General features: G+C 36.4%; 1 protein-coding gene across 5 annotated transcripts in view; it reads left to right on the top strand.

Moving 5' to 3' along the window:
• GPATCH8 (G-patch domain containing 8) overlaps positions 1-13,830 on the top strand; it is an 85,320-nt gene that overhangs the window by 38,033 nt on the left and 33,457 nt on the right. For 4 of the 5 annotated variants that reach the window (XM_087441273.1, XM_087441268.1, XM_087441272.1 and 1 more), the window contains 2 exons: positions 11,654-11,721; positions 12,397-12,483. In XM_087441273.1, the coding sequence (XP_087297399.1) occupies positions 11,695-11,721; positions 12,397-12,483 (114 nt within the window). In that variant the 5' untranslated portion in view covers positions 11,654-11,694. Of the gene's footprint in view, positions 1-9,550; positions 9,596-11,653; positions 11,722-12,396; positions 12,484-13,830 lie in introns of all 5 variants that reach the window. The other variant, XM_087441271.1, reaches the window with a different exon arrangement.

Raw genomic sequence — 13,830 nt, 5'->3', positions numbered from 1 at the left:
TTAATGTTGAATCTTAATATATAAAAGGGGGGGAACGCAGTTATTTTGGTTGAAGGAGAGTTCTAGGTCTCCAGGAGCAGTGTGGAAACCATAACTAGAACGCAGTAATGAGAAACTGGTTCGGAGAGGCACAAATCTAGTACTTATTGTTTACTGTTTGCTAAGCACTTAACAAGTATTTCATTTAATTCTTAGAGCAAGTCTGTGAGATAATTACTGTAAATCCCATTTTGCAGGAGAAACTGAGGCTTAGAGAAGTTTAGTAGGTTGCCCAAGAATAAGCAACCTGTAAATGACAATATCAGAATTTAAACCTTTGTCTTTCTGACTCCAAAATCCATGCTCTTAACTGCCACACTGAATGTGAAAGGCTTTAATGCTGCTTCAATTTGGAACTTCATTTTGTAAGTCAAAGGCAGGGGTTTTTTTTTGTTTGTTTGTTTTGTTTTGTGAAGAAGATCAGCCCTGAGCTAACATCCATGCTAATCCTCCTCTTTTTGCTGAGGAAGACCGGCTCTGAGCTAACATCTATTGCCAACCTCCTCCTTTTTTTTCCCCAAAGCCCCAGTAGATAGTTGTATGTCATAGTTGCACACCCTTCTAGTTGCTGTATATGGGATGTGGCCTCAGCATGGCCGGAGAAGCGGTGCGTTAGTGCGCGCCCGGGATCCGAACCAGGGCTGCCAGTAGCAGAGCATGCACGCTTAACCACTAAGCCACGGGGCTGGCCCAAAGGCAGTTTTTGATCAGAGGAGAGGTACAGACTTTTATAGCAAGAAGAGATATTAAGACACTTTAATCTAAAAATTCATTTTACAGGTGAAGAAGTTTAGGTTTAGGGTTCCAAAATGTCCTAGTGATAGTGCTGAAACCCAATCTCAAATTCTCTGATTTGCGGTCTATTGTTCTTTCTATTATACCATCCAGGACATTTGTGGTAGAAGATAAATACTAGTCTGGTCAAAGTATGTCTGAAGATGAATTTGGAAAACCATGTAGGAAGTTGTGTGGGTCTGAGTTGATAAGGGCTTAGAATAGAGCAATGGAAATGGAAAGGAAGGTATAGATATGAAGGATGATAAAACAAACTATGAAGCACGGTGTACAGTCAATTCATGCATGTGTCTGACTAGCAAGCCTTTGTTCACTGGGTTTAGTGTTAATCCTTTATATAATTTTATTTATTTATTTCCGCCCAAAGCCCCAATAGATAGTTGTAGGTCATAGCTGCACATCTTTCTAGTTGCTGTATGTGGGACGCGGCCTCAGCATGGCCGGAGAAGTGGTGTGTGGGTGCGCGGCCAGGATCCGAACCCGGGCTGCCAGCAGCGGAGCGTGCGCAGTTAACTGCTAAGCCACAGGGTTGGTCCAGTGTTAATCCTTTATAATAGCTAGCACTTATTAAGTGTTTACTGAGTGCTTGCACATGTATTATCTAATTTAAATCCTCTTTGAGGTAGATATTCCTATTTTACAGATGAGGAAATTGACATTCTGAGCAATACTTTGCCCAAGATCTTATAGCACATAAGTGGTAGAATCGTGGTGCCAAAACCTATGCTTTTAATCAGTATGCTGTAATACACCTAAACTCTGTGTGGTGTCTCACTTCTGTCTCCTGGAGAGATATGATGGTGGTGAGAAATACATGTACTACAGAATTGAAATATACAATAGTTATTCTGGCCAAAAAAATTGGAGATAGCTTTGAATGTGATGTTTTTTCTTAGGGCGCTTGAAATGGTCATATATATTCTTCATGATTAATATAAATTTTTATAAATTCACTAGAAACTTGAGGCTAGATTGAGTGGTAAGAACCTTGGCTACATTTTTAGGGATGATTCGTAATTGGTGTCTAGGGAAAATGAACGTACTGTAACTTCTGTCTCATAATATCCTCCCTTATTTTTATTATACTTTATTTTTTCTCTTGTGCCATTTTTAAAATTTTTCTACCTTGTACAATTTATGTTTATGTGTTTCTTAACCCTCATTAGACTATAAACTCCTAAATGATAATAATTGCTATGCATTTATGTGTTCTGTGTTGTTTCTTTTTATGTTTTTTATTCTGCATACATTTATTGAATCCTTAGAATGGCCGAGATCTGTACTGTCTTAAGAGTTCAAGGATGAATAAGATATAGTCTGCCCTCTAGATGTTCATTTCTAATAGAGAGACAAATGTAACAAATAAATATAATGCAGTGTAATGATGTCATAATTGTTGAGTACAGTGGGGGTTTAATAGAGAATTGAACAATTTAGCTTAGAATCGCAACTTATTTCTTGAATGATTTAACAAGTGAAAAATCTCAGGTCATGAGAATAAGGAAGCAAGCAACTGGATCGCATCTACCTAACTATACTTGTTGTAGATAACATGGAATCTCTTCATTCTTCCAGAAGAAACACTGGTATTTTAAAGTAGGACCAAATGTGAACATGACAAAAACACAAAGTAAAAAGTGTGTTTTATAAGAAATCTGTTTTATTAAAGAAAAAAGCTAAAAAAGAAAATACTCACTTAAAATGGCTACCAAAATTTGAAATAATGGGATTATACATTTAGAAAAGAGAACAAACAAAATATTATTATCGTTCATGTATAAATGTGGTTTGTTAGTTTTATATTCAGTCTTCTCTCTCTCACTGAGTCTTCCCAAACCTGTGAAATAGATAGCTAGCAAATAAGAGTTACAGAGAAAATCCAGTGGGAGCTCAGAAGGAGGGAATGAAGAACATAGACTTTGGAGGAGGAGTTGTGAGCTCAGGTGCCCACTGGGGCCAGGTGGTAACATACACAGTTGAAGCTCACTGAGTGAGAGACAGTAGGAAGTAGTGTGAGCTGGGCCGTGTCTAGAGAGGAATAACTGCCACTCAGCTAGCTCCTGCTTATTGTTGCAGTGTAGGAGTATACTCTCAGGTGTTGCCAGAGCTTCCGAATTTTTAAAAAGAAACCAGAAATTCAGATATTTTGATGAAATTTCCTAATTGATAAATGTTGGCTTGAAGTTTACAATAATCTGAGATAAACAAAACATATGCAAGGCCTATGCAAGGCCTATATTTGACCCACAAGTTACCACTTTGTGACCTCATTTGAAATTTGACCTGCATTTAAATTCAAGCTCTGCAACTAGTAAGCAGTATTTTAAAAAGATTTGGGGGTTGTTTTGGGAATTAAACATGATGGTATATAAGTTTTATACCTGTATACTATCTCATTTTCCTCTCCAATATGTAGAGTTAGAGATAATGCCACTTAATAGATTGAGAAACTTGTGTTTATAATGGTCACACCTCTAAGGATAGGAGCTATGTTTGTAGCACAAGTTTTCCCACCTCTACTCCAGTGCTTTTTCCATTAGACTCTTGGTTCTCAAAATTTAGTGAGCAGCAGAATCACTTTGGGTGCTTGTTAAAAATGTAGATTCCTGGGGGCCGGCCCAGTGGTGTAGTGATTAAGTTCATGCATTCCGCTTCGGTGGCCCGTGGTTCGCTGATTCAGATCCTGGATGTGGACCTATTCACTGCTCATCAAGCCATGCTGAGGTGGCTTCCCGCATAGAAGAAGTAGAAAGACTTACAATTAGGATATACAACTATGTACTGGGGCTCTGGGGAGAAAAGGAAAAAGAGGAAGATTGGCAACAGATGTTAGCTCAGGGCCACTCTTCCTAAAAAAAAAAAAAAAAAAAGTAGATTCCCAGCCAGCACAACTCAGCAGGTCTGGGGTGGGGTTCAGGAAATTACATTTTAAACAAGCTCCCCAAATAATTTGCTTTGGATCATATGAGTAAAATAGGCTTCTAAGAAAATTACCTTCATTATAGCAAGTAGAGTAGACGGTTCTTTTACTCATCCAAAATGTATTATTAGTGATTTTTGGTCTGAATTAGTATAGTGCTCTTTATTTTTCTTTATAGTCTTAGCCTGATTTACATTGTTTCCTGCCTTATTACTTATAGCCTTCTTGCCCTAGGTTAATTTGCATGATTAAAATGAAACTGGTTTATGTAGAAATTGGTTTCTTAATTTTAAGCAAGAAAGTGGAGTGTCCAAGAAATTTTTTAAATGAGCAATGTGGAATATATAGTGATAGTGATTTCTCTGTAAATATAATAGTCCAATCAGGTGGAAGTAGTAGTTGAAAAGATAATTCACTAGTTAACCAAAATTCACTAGTTAACCAGTATTCAATAGATAGGAACTAAGAGTAGACAAAGGTGCTTTCTTTCAAAGCTATGTGGAATCATTGACTTTAGAACTGGAAAAGAACGTTTCTAGGAATGTACCTGAGAATCTCTGGGCAGTTAGCAGAGACTCCAAAGGAAATAAGGGGGATTTTTGAGTAATTTCAATCTACTTGACTTTCTGATTTTACTCTCACATTCTGCATGGACTTCATCTGTTACAAATTCGACATACCATGGATTAATGTATTGCTATTCAGTACACAGACATAGATGCTATTGTCTTCCTCCAGGTGATGGTAATAGTGAATAGTAAGCCTTTTGACAATGTTTTTTGCTAGGCTAAATTTATTTTCTTAGATGATTTGTACTGTAGGTTTAATTTGGAGGTCTTGCTAAATTATGCTTCATTCTTTTGGCTTAGATTTAATATTTGTGTAACATTAATTTTTTTTTTAATTTTATTTATTTATTTTTCCCCCAAAGCCCCGGTAGACAGCTGTATGTCACAGTTGCACATCCTTCCAGTCGCTGTATGTGGGACGCGGCCTCAGCATGGCCGGAGAAGCGGTGCGTCGGTGCGCACCCGGGATCTGAACCTGGGCCGCCAGCAGCAGAGCGTGCGCACTTAACCGCTAAGCCACAGGGCTGGCCCAACATTGCTTTTCAAACTCAATAGTCACTCCTTTTGTTAATGGAATGATATATGGGGAGGATTTTTGGATAATACTTTGGTTATTGATCTGGATAATAATTTTCTCCATCTGTAAAAAGGGTTGTTTTATTATCACCAAATTGTATGTAAAACAGTAGAATTTATCACAGCTTTTGTTTTAGAGTATCTTTCATTTTAAGATATTTATTTTTGAAAGTGCCAAATTTGGGAATGAAAGGAAAATGAATTGATTTTTTTGTTTTCTGAAGCATTAGGGAGATGACTAGGTTAGAGTTTAACAGCATCCTATATATATAATTTTTTATGGTTTACAAAGCATCTTCTATTTGTTATCTCTTTTGATCCGCACACCAGTGCTGAAAGTGAGGATAATATCTCCATTTTGCGTGGGAGGCTGCTGAGACTTAGGCTCTGATCGTCAAAAGTCACACAAATGTTTAGAAATTCTCTCTTAATAGAGAACTGAGATTTTGTAGCCAACTCTTTTAGGGACTACCTAGAAAAATATAGAAAGAAAATAATTAAAGATGAATTGGGTAGGGGATTAATGTGGAGAGTAAAGAAAGGAGCAGCAGTTTAAATGAAGCTGGAAAGTCTTTCTGGGTTATAGAGTGATCCTGGAATAGTAAAAAATTCTCAGTATAGTTATGGAAAACATAACCAATAAATAGTAAGAGAATACAACTCTAGTAAGGCTATTATTGGATTATTACAGTATCATAGGACTGGCTACTATCTACATAATTCCCCCAAATATTTTCTACTCAAATATTTTCCACTCTTCAAACTTGAGAATTGAAGCGAACCTTAGAGACCATTAAGTCTTATCTAACGCCTTAAACATTTGATGCTTGCTTCCCTTTGGCTGCTAATAAGTGATGATAGATAAAACAAATTGAACAAACCTCTAATGAACAGTAATGCAAAATTCAGGTATATCTTTATAATAGCTTTCATATTTTTTGAGATACGGAGACATGTATAATATAGCCACATGTTCTACTTGATAAAATAATTCCTTGATTACAAGACAGTTAAACCATCGGTATCTTGTGGTGTTAAGCAGAAAGCACCATGATGACTAAATTTTACACTTGAACAAGTGTGAGACCCACTACGGACATGTTCATTATCTTGAGTCATCCAATGCTTTTTAATTAGATGCCACTCTATCCCAGATACTGTCTCAGTTGTTCAGGATACAGACATAAGTAAAACTCAGGGCAGAAAAGTGTTCCCCAACTTTTTTTTCCAACTCTTTTTTTTTTTTCCCCGTCTCCTCCTAAGCCTCATGTTTTAGATGATTTTACCCTGATACTGTATTTATTAAATTAGTTTTCCCATTTAAAAAGTAAATTGATCTTATCTTAGCATAATGGTTAGCATGAGACAGCCCAGCCTTCAGTGAGCTGTTATAATTTTAGCCAAAACAGTCTTATCTGGAGTAAAAGTATGATTTCCTTTAGGTGATTTTTTTTTTTTTTAATTGAAAGTACCTCCTGAATTCCCTTTATTATCTCTCCTAAGGGCTTGAGTATCTCACATTATGCCTAGATGAGATACCCTTTCTAGGCTAAACATTCTGATTCTATAACACTTTTACTGGCCCCTGAGTTCTATTTTGAGTAGGAAGGCTTTTTTTTTTTAACCTTAGAAACCCTATGGAGAATAATTATGTGCTTCATGTTTCTAGAGAGGTAGCATATATCATGTTATAGTTACGAAGAAAAAAATATCTAAATGATGCTGAAAGCAATCGTTTTTATGCTACTGAAGACTATTATTTTTAGGAGAAATTTGCAAAAGTGAAGCTTTGGTTTGGAAATAAATGTACCATTTTTTTACTCAATAAGTGTTTCTGAAAGTTGTATGTAATCACTGTTTTAATAAATGAAATTATATTTAAATGCACTAACATAGCTTGCCACGTAGAGTCCTATTTTGAATAGTTTTGCAAATCAGAGAATAGTCACCATCCTAATTTTGTATTATTCTTGATTTTCACATATGTATTTGAGTCGCTTAAAGTAAGAAATAGATTTAAAGATATTAGGTCAGGTTCGTAGCCTTTATAAGTTTAATGGCCTTTTGGAAGTAGATTTTGTGGCTTTTTGATGGCTCTAACATTTACTTTTGCTTTATTAGAGTCAGTCTTTAGAAACCGTTTTAGACATCTTTAAAAGACAGCTTCAGACATTGTCAAGCTTTTTGAACCATATATGCATTGGCTCCACAGATGTTCTGTTTTTTCCCCCCTCATGCCAGGAGTTTAAATTGGTAAGATCATTTTGCCTAATTATAGGTAATACATGGGATGTAGGACTTTGTTTTGAACACTGCCATATGCCCAATGCCTTCCAACAGTGCCTGGTATATAGTAGCAACTCAATAAGTATTTGTAATATTTGTTGTTGAATGAATCTCAGTAAGGGGAGAGGCAGCAGAGATAAATTGCATGTTCTTACATCTGTTGGCTGTCCAACCAGAGTTTTAATCACTTCAGAAGTTTCTTCATTTCTAATTTATTTCTATGGGGAAGTTGTGTGTCTTCTGTTTCTGAAGTGTGGTTGATTACCAAATTATGGTTGTCCTTGAATGTTTTCTTCTCAATTGTCCTATTCCCGGAGTTTGTGTCTTTAAAAATAGTATTTCTCAAAAAAAAAAAAAAAGTATTTCTCTAAAGTCCAGTTCTTTGGGCCAGTTTTGTGGATTGATATATCCTTAACTGTTTTAAAATCAAAATGGACTCATGAGGGATTGTTCTCAGAAACAGGGCTGTAGGCAATCAGTGGATTTTTGTATTTGGCCTTATTTTCTCTTCAGTTATGATAAGTCATAATACTATCACATTTTATAAGAGATGCATATATGAACATTTTAGCACTTTGGTCATTATAGAAGTAAAACTACCTTTTAAAATATAGAAAGTACAATTCTGGTTGGTTTAATATTAGAAACATCATTTAAAGTTTTTTTTCTCTCATTTTTAAAAATTTTTGTCGAGGTATAATTGACATACAACATATTAGTTTCAGTGGTACAACATAATGTTTCGATATTTGTGTATATATTTAAAGTTTTTCTTTAGAAAATATGAATATCAGTTTTTTTCCATTACATGAGTACATTGGTATTAGCACATTTTAGATTTGGTGTGTTTTCTTTTTCTTTTCATTTGGCCAGATCACAGTCATAGTATCTATAGATCTTTGGCTGAGGAGGACAATTTCTTTTAAGGAGAGTGTTTAGTGTTCTGGTTGAAGTTGCCTCCTTTGAGTGAAATAAACAACCAACTAGTCTTAATTCAATAGATTTTAAGAAATATTTGCCCCCTTGAAAAGAAACCAAGAAATAGGGAACCTGGGTTTCGTTCAATTTATTTTAAAAAGAAGTTGAGTTTTCTAGAGAATATAATATTAGCAAACATTTTGTTGCTACCTATCTTTTGAAAAAACATCACTATAAGTTGTTATTCAGATATTCCACAGTGATGTTCTTAATGACAGGATTTATCATTGATCAAAAATGAATAAATACTGCAACCTCCTCCTGTATATATTGTTCAGTGTCTTTTCCTATTGGGATTTTCCCTTGGTCTGGAGCCTCTTTACTAATGGAAAGAAATTACTACTTGACCTGGGCAGTAATGTCACCTTCAGATCGTTCTTAAAATCAGACTGTTTGTTTTCTGTGAGTTACCTCTGAGTGGACTAACTGTAAATGTGACAGCCCTTTTGATGCCCCTTTCTTTGGAGTTCCTTGTCTCCTTCAAAGCTTGGCTTTGTTGTATGCAGAAAGAAAGATGTTGGTGGGCCTGGGAAGACTTCGTTAAAAGGAAACAAAATTCTAAGAAAATCTACTTCAAGAGTTTTATTCAGAAGGGCTGGCCCCATGGCGTAGTGGTTAAGTGCATGTGCTCCGCTGCTGGCGGCCCGGGTTCGGATCCGGGGCGCACACCAATGCACCGCTTGTCAGGCCATGCTGTGGCGGCGTCCCGTATGAAATGGTGGAAGATGGGCACGGATGTTAGCTCGGGGCCAGTCTTCCTCATCAAAAAGAGGAGGATTGGCATGGATGTTAGCTCAGTGCTAATCTTCCTCACAAAAAAAAAAGAATTTTATTCATTCATAACAAAACTCAAGTGCACATAAGTTTTGCAGGCACTGAAGATCTAAGGTTATTTTCCAGACTGTTTACTTATTATATTTTTTTGGCAAGGTCTTGATGATCCCGTCCCATCCCTCAAATCTTCTTAGGGTTCTTTTAGTGAAGCAAATGACTTGATGACTGTCCATTTGATCTGACTGTCTTGGATGTTATTTCTTTAAGGAAAAGTCCCACCTTGGGCCCTGAATACTGATTTCCTAGAATGAATAGTTAAATGAGAGTTTGGAAGCTAGAGCTAGTTCTGTCACTAAACTAACACCATCTCCCACCCGCTGCATTATTGTAGAGGATTGTTGATGTTCTCAAGTAGCAGTACAAAAATCTCACAGCCTGATCCGACCAGTATGAAAACAACTGCTGTAGCACAAAGTATCCTTCCTCTGTCCCCAACTGAAATTGGGGGAGGGACAAAGCCCAATTGTTACTTTACCCATCCCGTCTGCCTGCTAGAAGGCCTATTTCCTATCCTAATGGTTTCTGCCTAACAAATGGTGTTTCTTTTTTACAGCGTTATGATCCTGGACTTGTTGTGGTGATGGTAAACTTAGCAGTGGTAATTTTTTATTTTCAGACTGAATTACTCCTTTTGTCATCAGTGCACCAATATGTTAGGCTTACTTTCTCTGTTGTAGCCTTCATCCTTCTGCTTGGTCTTTTTCATTTTCCTTTCCTTTCCTTTCCTTATGCAACTTGTCTGATCCTTGTTCATTAAAGGGTAATGTTAAGAAGGGATGTATCTGTTTGTGTTAGAACTGCCAAAAAAAAAAAAATCAGATAAACCATTAAATTTTAATACTGTCAAAAACTTGATTTCCCCACAATGTAATGGGCACTAGCACTTGCTACTGCAATTTATAAATAAATTAAAACAAACTTTGACTGCCTTAGAAGGCAAAAGTACTAATGCAGAGTTTGTAAACAGGGGTTTACAGAGGTAATGAATTTGTACCAAAACTTTCTTGAGTCTCACACAACAAATTCTGACAGACCAAAAAAGATACCAAAACAAAACAAAAGAATTTCTTTGACATTTCTTTTCAATTCTTTCATTGGACCATTCGTTTTTACCAGTAAATCCCTGATTGAGACGTTATGAAAGTGATATTGCACCTAGGAAGTCATTTTTATAACCTGTCTTTAATTTGGTCCTTTTGCTAAAGATTGCAGTCACTGCTTATTTATTATACCATTGGGCATAAGGTAGTAGTGCCTTTCCATTTTGTTTAACTGGCAGTCTTTGATAGTATCTAAAAGAAAGCTGTATTTAGAACTTTTTTCTCTTTTTTTTTCTGGCATGAGATGTTCTGTATTTACTTAAACATTTTTCACTGTGATAATTATTCCTATTTGTCTCCTTATTTATTGTTTAAAAACAATAATGGGATATTGGTGATAAGCAGTTAAACTTCTGAATTTGTTTTTCATTACTTTTTAAAGACAAAAATTAATCCCACAAATATAGAACAACTGGATACAATTGGTTGCCGGTCACTTTGAAAACAGTTTTCTTTTTTTCTCCAGGACCAAACCTAGTCATGATCATGGCATTTATTTATTTTTTTAATTTGGTTTTGGTAATACCTCAGATTTAGCCTGACAAAACTCAACTTTTAGCCCAAAGGTATAATATATATGTGTGTATAACAAAACAAAACAAAACAAAACAAAATTGTTTACACCAGCCTGAGTGAAATGATGAGGGAAGTAAACATTGTGTTTTTTCACTAAAGGTGTACAACGGATAAGGTAAGTCCTCTTTTCAGTGGGCTTACATCACAATACACAGCGCAAGTTGTGATGTAAAACAGCTGTGGTAGTAAAGTGCTTGTCTGCCCCATTTTGCTTTGTTTGGCTGGTTATGAGTGGATTAAATATACATTTTAAAAAATCTCCAGCATAGATCAATTAGTTTAAAGTCAATTTTCTTCGCAACTAGTCCTTTTCACAGCTTACCGATTGCCACAGCCAGTGTTAAATCCACTCTGGAAAATGGGACCTCAGAGCACCAGTTTAAAAATAAAACTATTGTTTGTCCCTAAGGGCAACTAACTGTTGCTTTTTATTTAAATTTTTCACAGCCCCATTTAATTGTAAAGCTTCTTTTGAAAACCAAGTATTAAGCATACTGAGTTGCAATTATAGAGTATTCCTGTATCATGTTTGAAACTGTGCTTATGCCATTTAAACATGTCAGTTGAGATATTTATTACCAATTTTAAAAGTGTGTGTGGGAGGATGTCAGTAGACAGAGTGAAGTGATTCTTGATGGAAAGTTATTTGGGGATCTTTTTTTAAAAAGTCATTTCTAAAGTTTTTGCTTTTCAACTTCCTGGTGCCATTGCTTAGCAGTGCTTTGCATGACTTATTTATTTAATTTTGCCATAGTAATCTGGAATTATTCCCAACTGGAAGTTCAACCAAGGTGGTTAGTGGGCTTAAACTGGGAGAGGTAGGTTTGGTTGTAAGCTGTGAGAATGGCTTGTGTTTGGTTCACTGTAGCTTTCTGGTCTCTGCACTCCAAGGCAAGATCTCTAACCACCCAAACCCGATGTGTAAAGTGAGCTGTTGGCTTAGCTTTGCATCTTACCTTGATTATGTGTTCCTGTTACAGGGAGAACAGATCCCATTCCGATTGTTGTCAAGTATGATGTCATGGGCATGGGTCGCATGGAAATGGAGGTAAATTGATCTCATTAGCTCACTTATTTTATGGAATATTTAAAATTGATATTAATTCCAAATTCAGATGCCAGTGCAAGAATACAATTTATTTGATAGAATATAGTTTTAATTTTTTTTTTTGGAAATTTTAAAGTATATTTTACATTCTCATTTAGTGCTGCTTTTGAGGCAGGTAGGTGGCAGATAATCCCCCTGTTTTAACAGGGGCATAAAGAAGTTGAGTGGTTTGCCCAGGGTTATGCCACAAGGCAAGATTAGACTTGAATCCAGACCCTGGTGCTCATTTCAGTACGCAGTGTTGCTCAAGTTTTAAAATATTTGCTGTGGTAGAAGCTTTGCCCCTGTAGAGCTGTGTACAGCTGTCATCTGTGATACCTTCTTTTCATTGCCTAAAATATTTTCTCCATTTACTCTTAGTTCCTTGGCATTGAACATTAAGGTAAAGTCTGTTATCATCAACAAATGTGTCTGTTGGGAACCAGCAGCATGGAAGGATTAATGAACCATTTTGCATGCTGTTTTCTCTGTTGGGTGACAATAAAGCAAGAGGTAGCTGAGCAAATTACAAAGTGTTTTATTTTCATACAATACTGTAGTTATGGAAATAACTTTTTTTATAGCTAATTGGGGTACTTTAGGAATTAAGACTAATTATATCTATTTTTTGTTAAGCTTGATTATGCCGAAGATGCTACCGAACGGCGCCGTGTCCTAGAAGTGGAAAAAGAAGACACAGAAGAATTGAGACAGAAGTACAAGGTACTTAAATGAAACTATTCTTGCATGTAGGGTGTTCACACCGAAAGAGATACTCAGTTTTAGTGAAAAGGATCTCTGTTGATGAAAGCATTTGTTTTACATTTGGTGGAGATTAGTAGCAGACCTCAGGTTTCTGTTGCCTTCCTGTTTATTGCCTCTGTAAAAACTATAGAGATAATAATACCAACTTTATAAGTCTGTTGGGAAGATTGCATTAGTGTTTGAAAACACGATGCCTGGTACACAGTAGATAGTAGTAGCAGTAAAAATTGTTATTTAAGAGTCCTTTGAGAGCTTGATACCTATTGATAAGCCCTTTCTTTTTTAATGGATGAGGTATTTTAAAAATGACAGGGGCCGGCCCAGTGGCGCAGGCGGTTAAGTGTGCGTGCTCCGCTGCAGCATCCCGGGGTTCGCCGGTTTGGATTCCGGGCGCGCACCGACGCACCACTTGTCAGGCCATGCTGTGGTGGTGTCCCATATAAAGTGGAGGAAGATGGGCACGGATGTTAGCCCAGGGCCAGTCTCCCTCAGCAAAAAGAGGAGGATTGGCAGGTGTTAGCTCAGGGCCGATCTTCCTCACAAAAAAAAAAAGAATGACAAACACTTGAGAACTTCAGTATTTTCCTTTTTAAGGGGCTAGTTATAGAAAACTGGAGCTTAGAACATAAGTTAAGCTTTCAGAAAGACTGACCAAGGAACATGCCTTTCAAGTTATTGTAGTATTCCCAATCTTTACCATAAAATAGGTAAATTTGAAGATAAACAGTCTTAGTTAAGATTATCATATAAAAACTGATTTTGGTCATGCTACTTAAGGTGGAAAGAGAGAAAAGGAGTTATTTTTCCTTTGCAAGGAAGATTAGCCCTGAGCTAACATCTATGCCAGTCTTCCTCTGTTTTGTACATGGGTCGCCACCACAGCATGGCTGACAAGTGGTGTAGATCTGTGCCCAGGATCTGAACCCACAAACCCACACTGCTGAAGTGGAGCGTGCCAAACTTAACCACTATGCCATGGGGCCAACTCCCCAGGGATTTATTTTTAAAAATCTCTTTTACCATAAAAAATATATAAAGGAAAAACTGACAGAACTACAAGGAGAAATGTTAAATCCACCACAATAGTGGGAGGTTTTAATATACTTCTCACAGTAATTGATAGAAGTAAAGGAAAAAAATCAGTAGGAGTATTTGGAAGATTTGAACAACACAATTAACAAATTTCACCTAATGGTTATGTAGAACTATGCACCCAATCACTTTGAAAATAAAAAATTTCAGACATATATGGAACATTTATTTAAACAAAATTTGTTACCATATCCTGTGTCATAAAGTATCAGC

The sequence above is a fragment of the Ceratotherium simum genome, chromosome 16 (assembly GCF_057802395.1).
Source record: "Ceratotherium simum simum isolate JZ-2026a chromosome 16, ASM5780239v1, whole genome shotgun sequence".
NCBI classification, from domain to species: Eukaryota; Metazoa; Chordata; class Mammalia; order Perissodactyla; family Rhinocerotidae; genus Ceratotherium; species Ceratotherium simum.
Note: the sequence above shows the minus strand (reverse complement) of the source record. Positions and strands in the feature narration are given on the sequence as shown.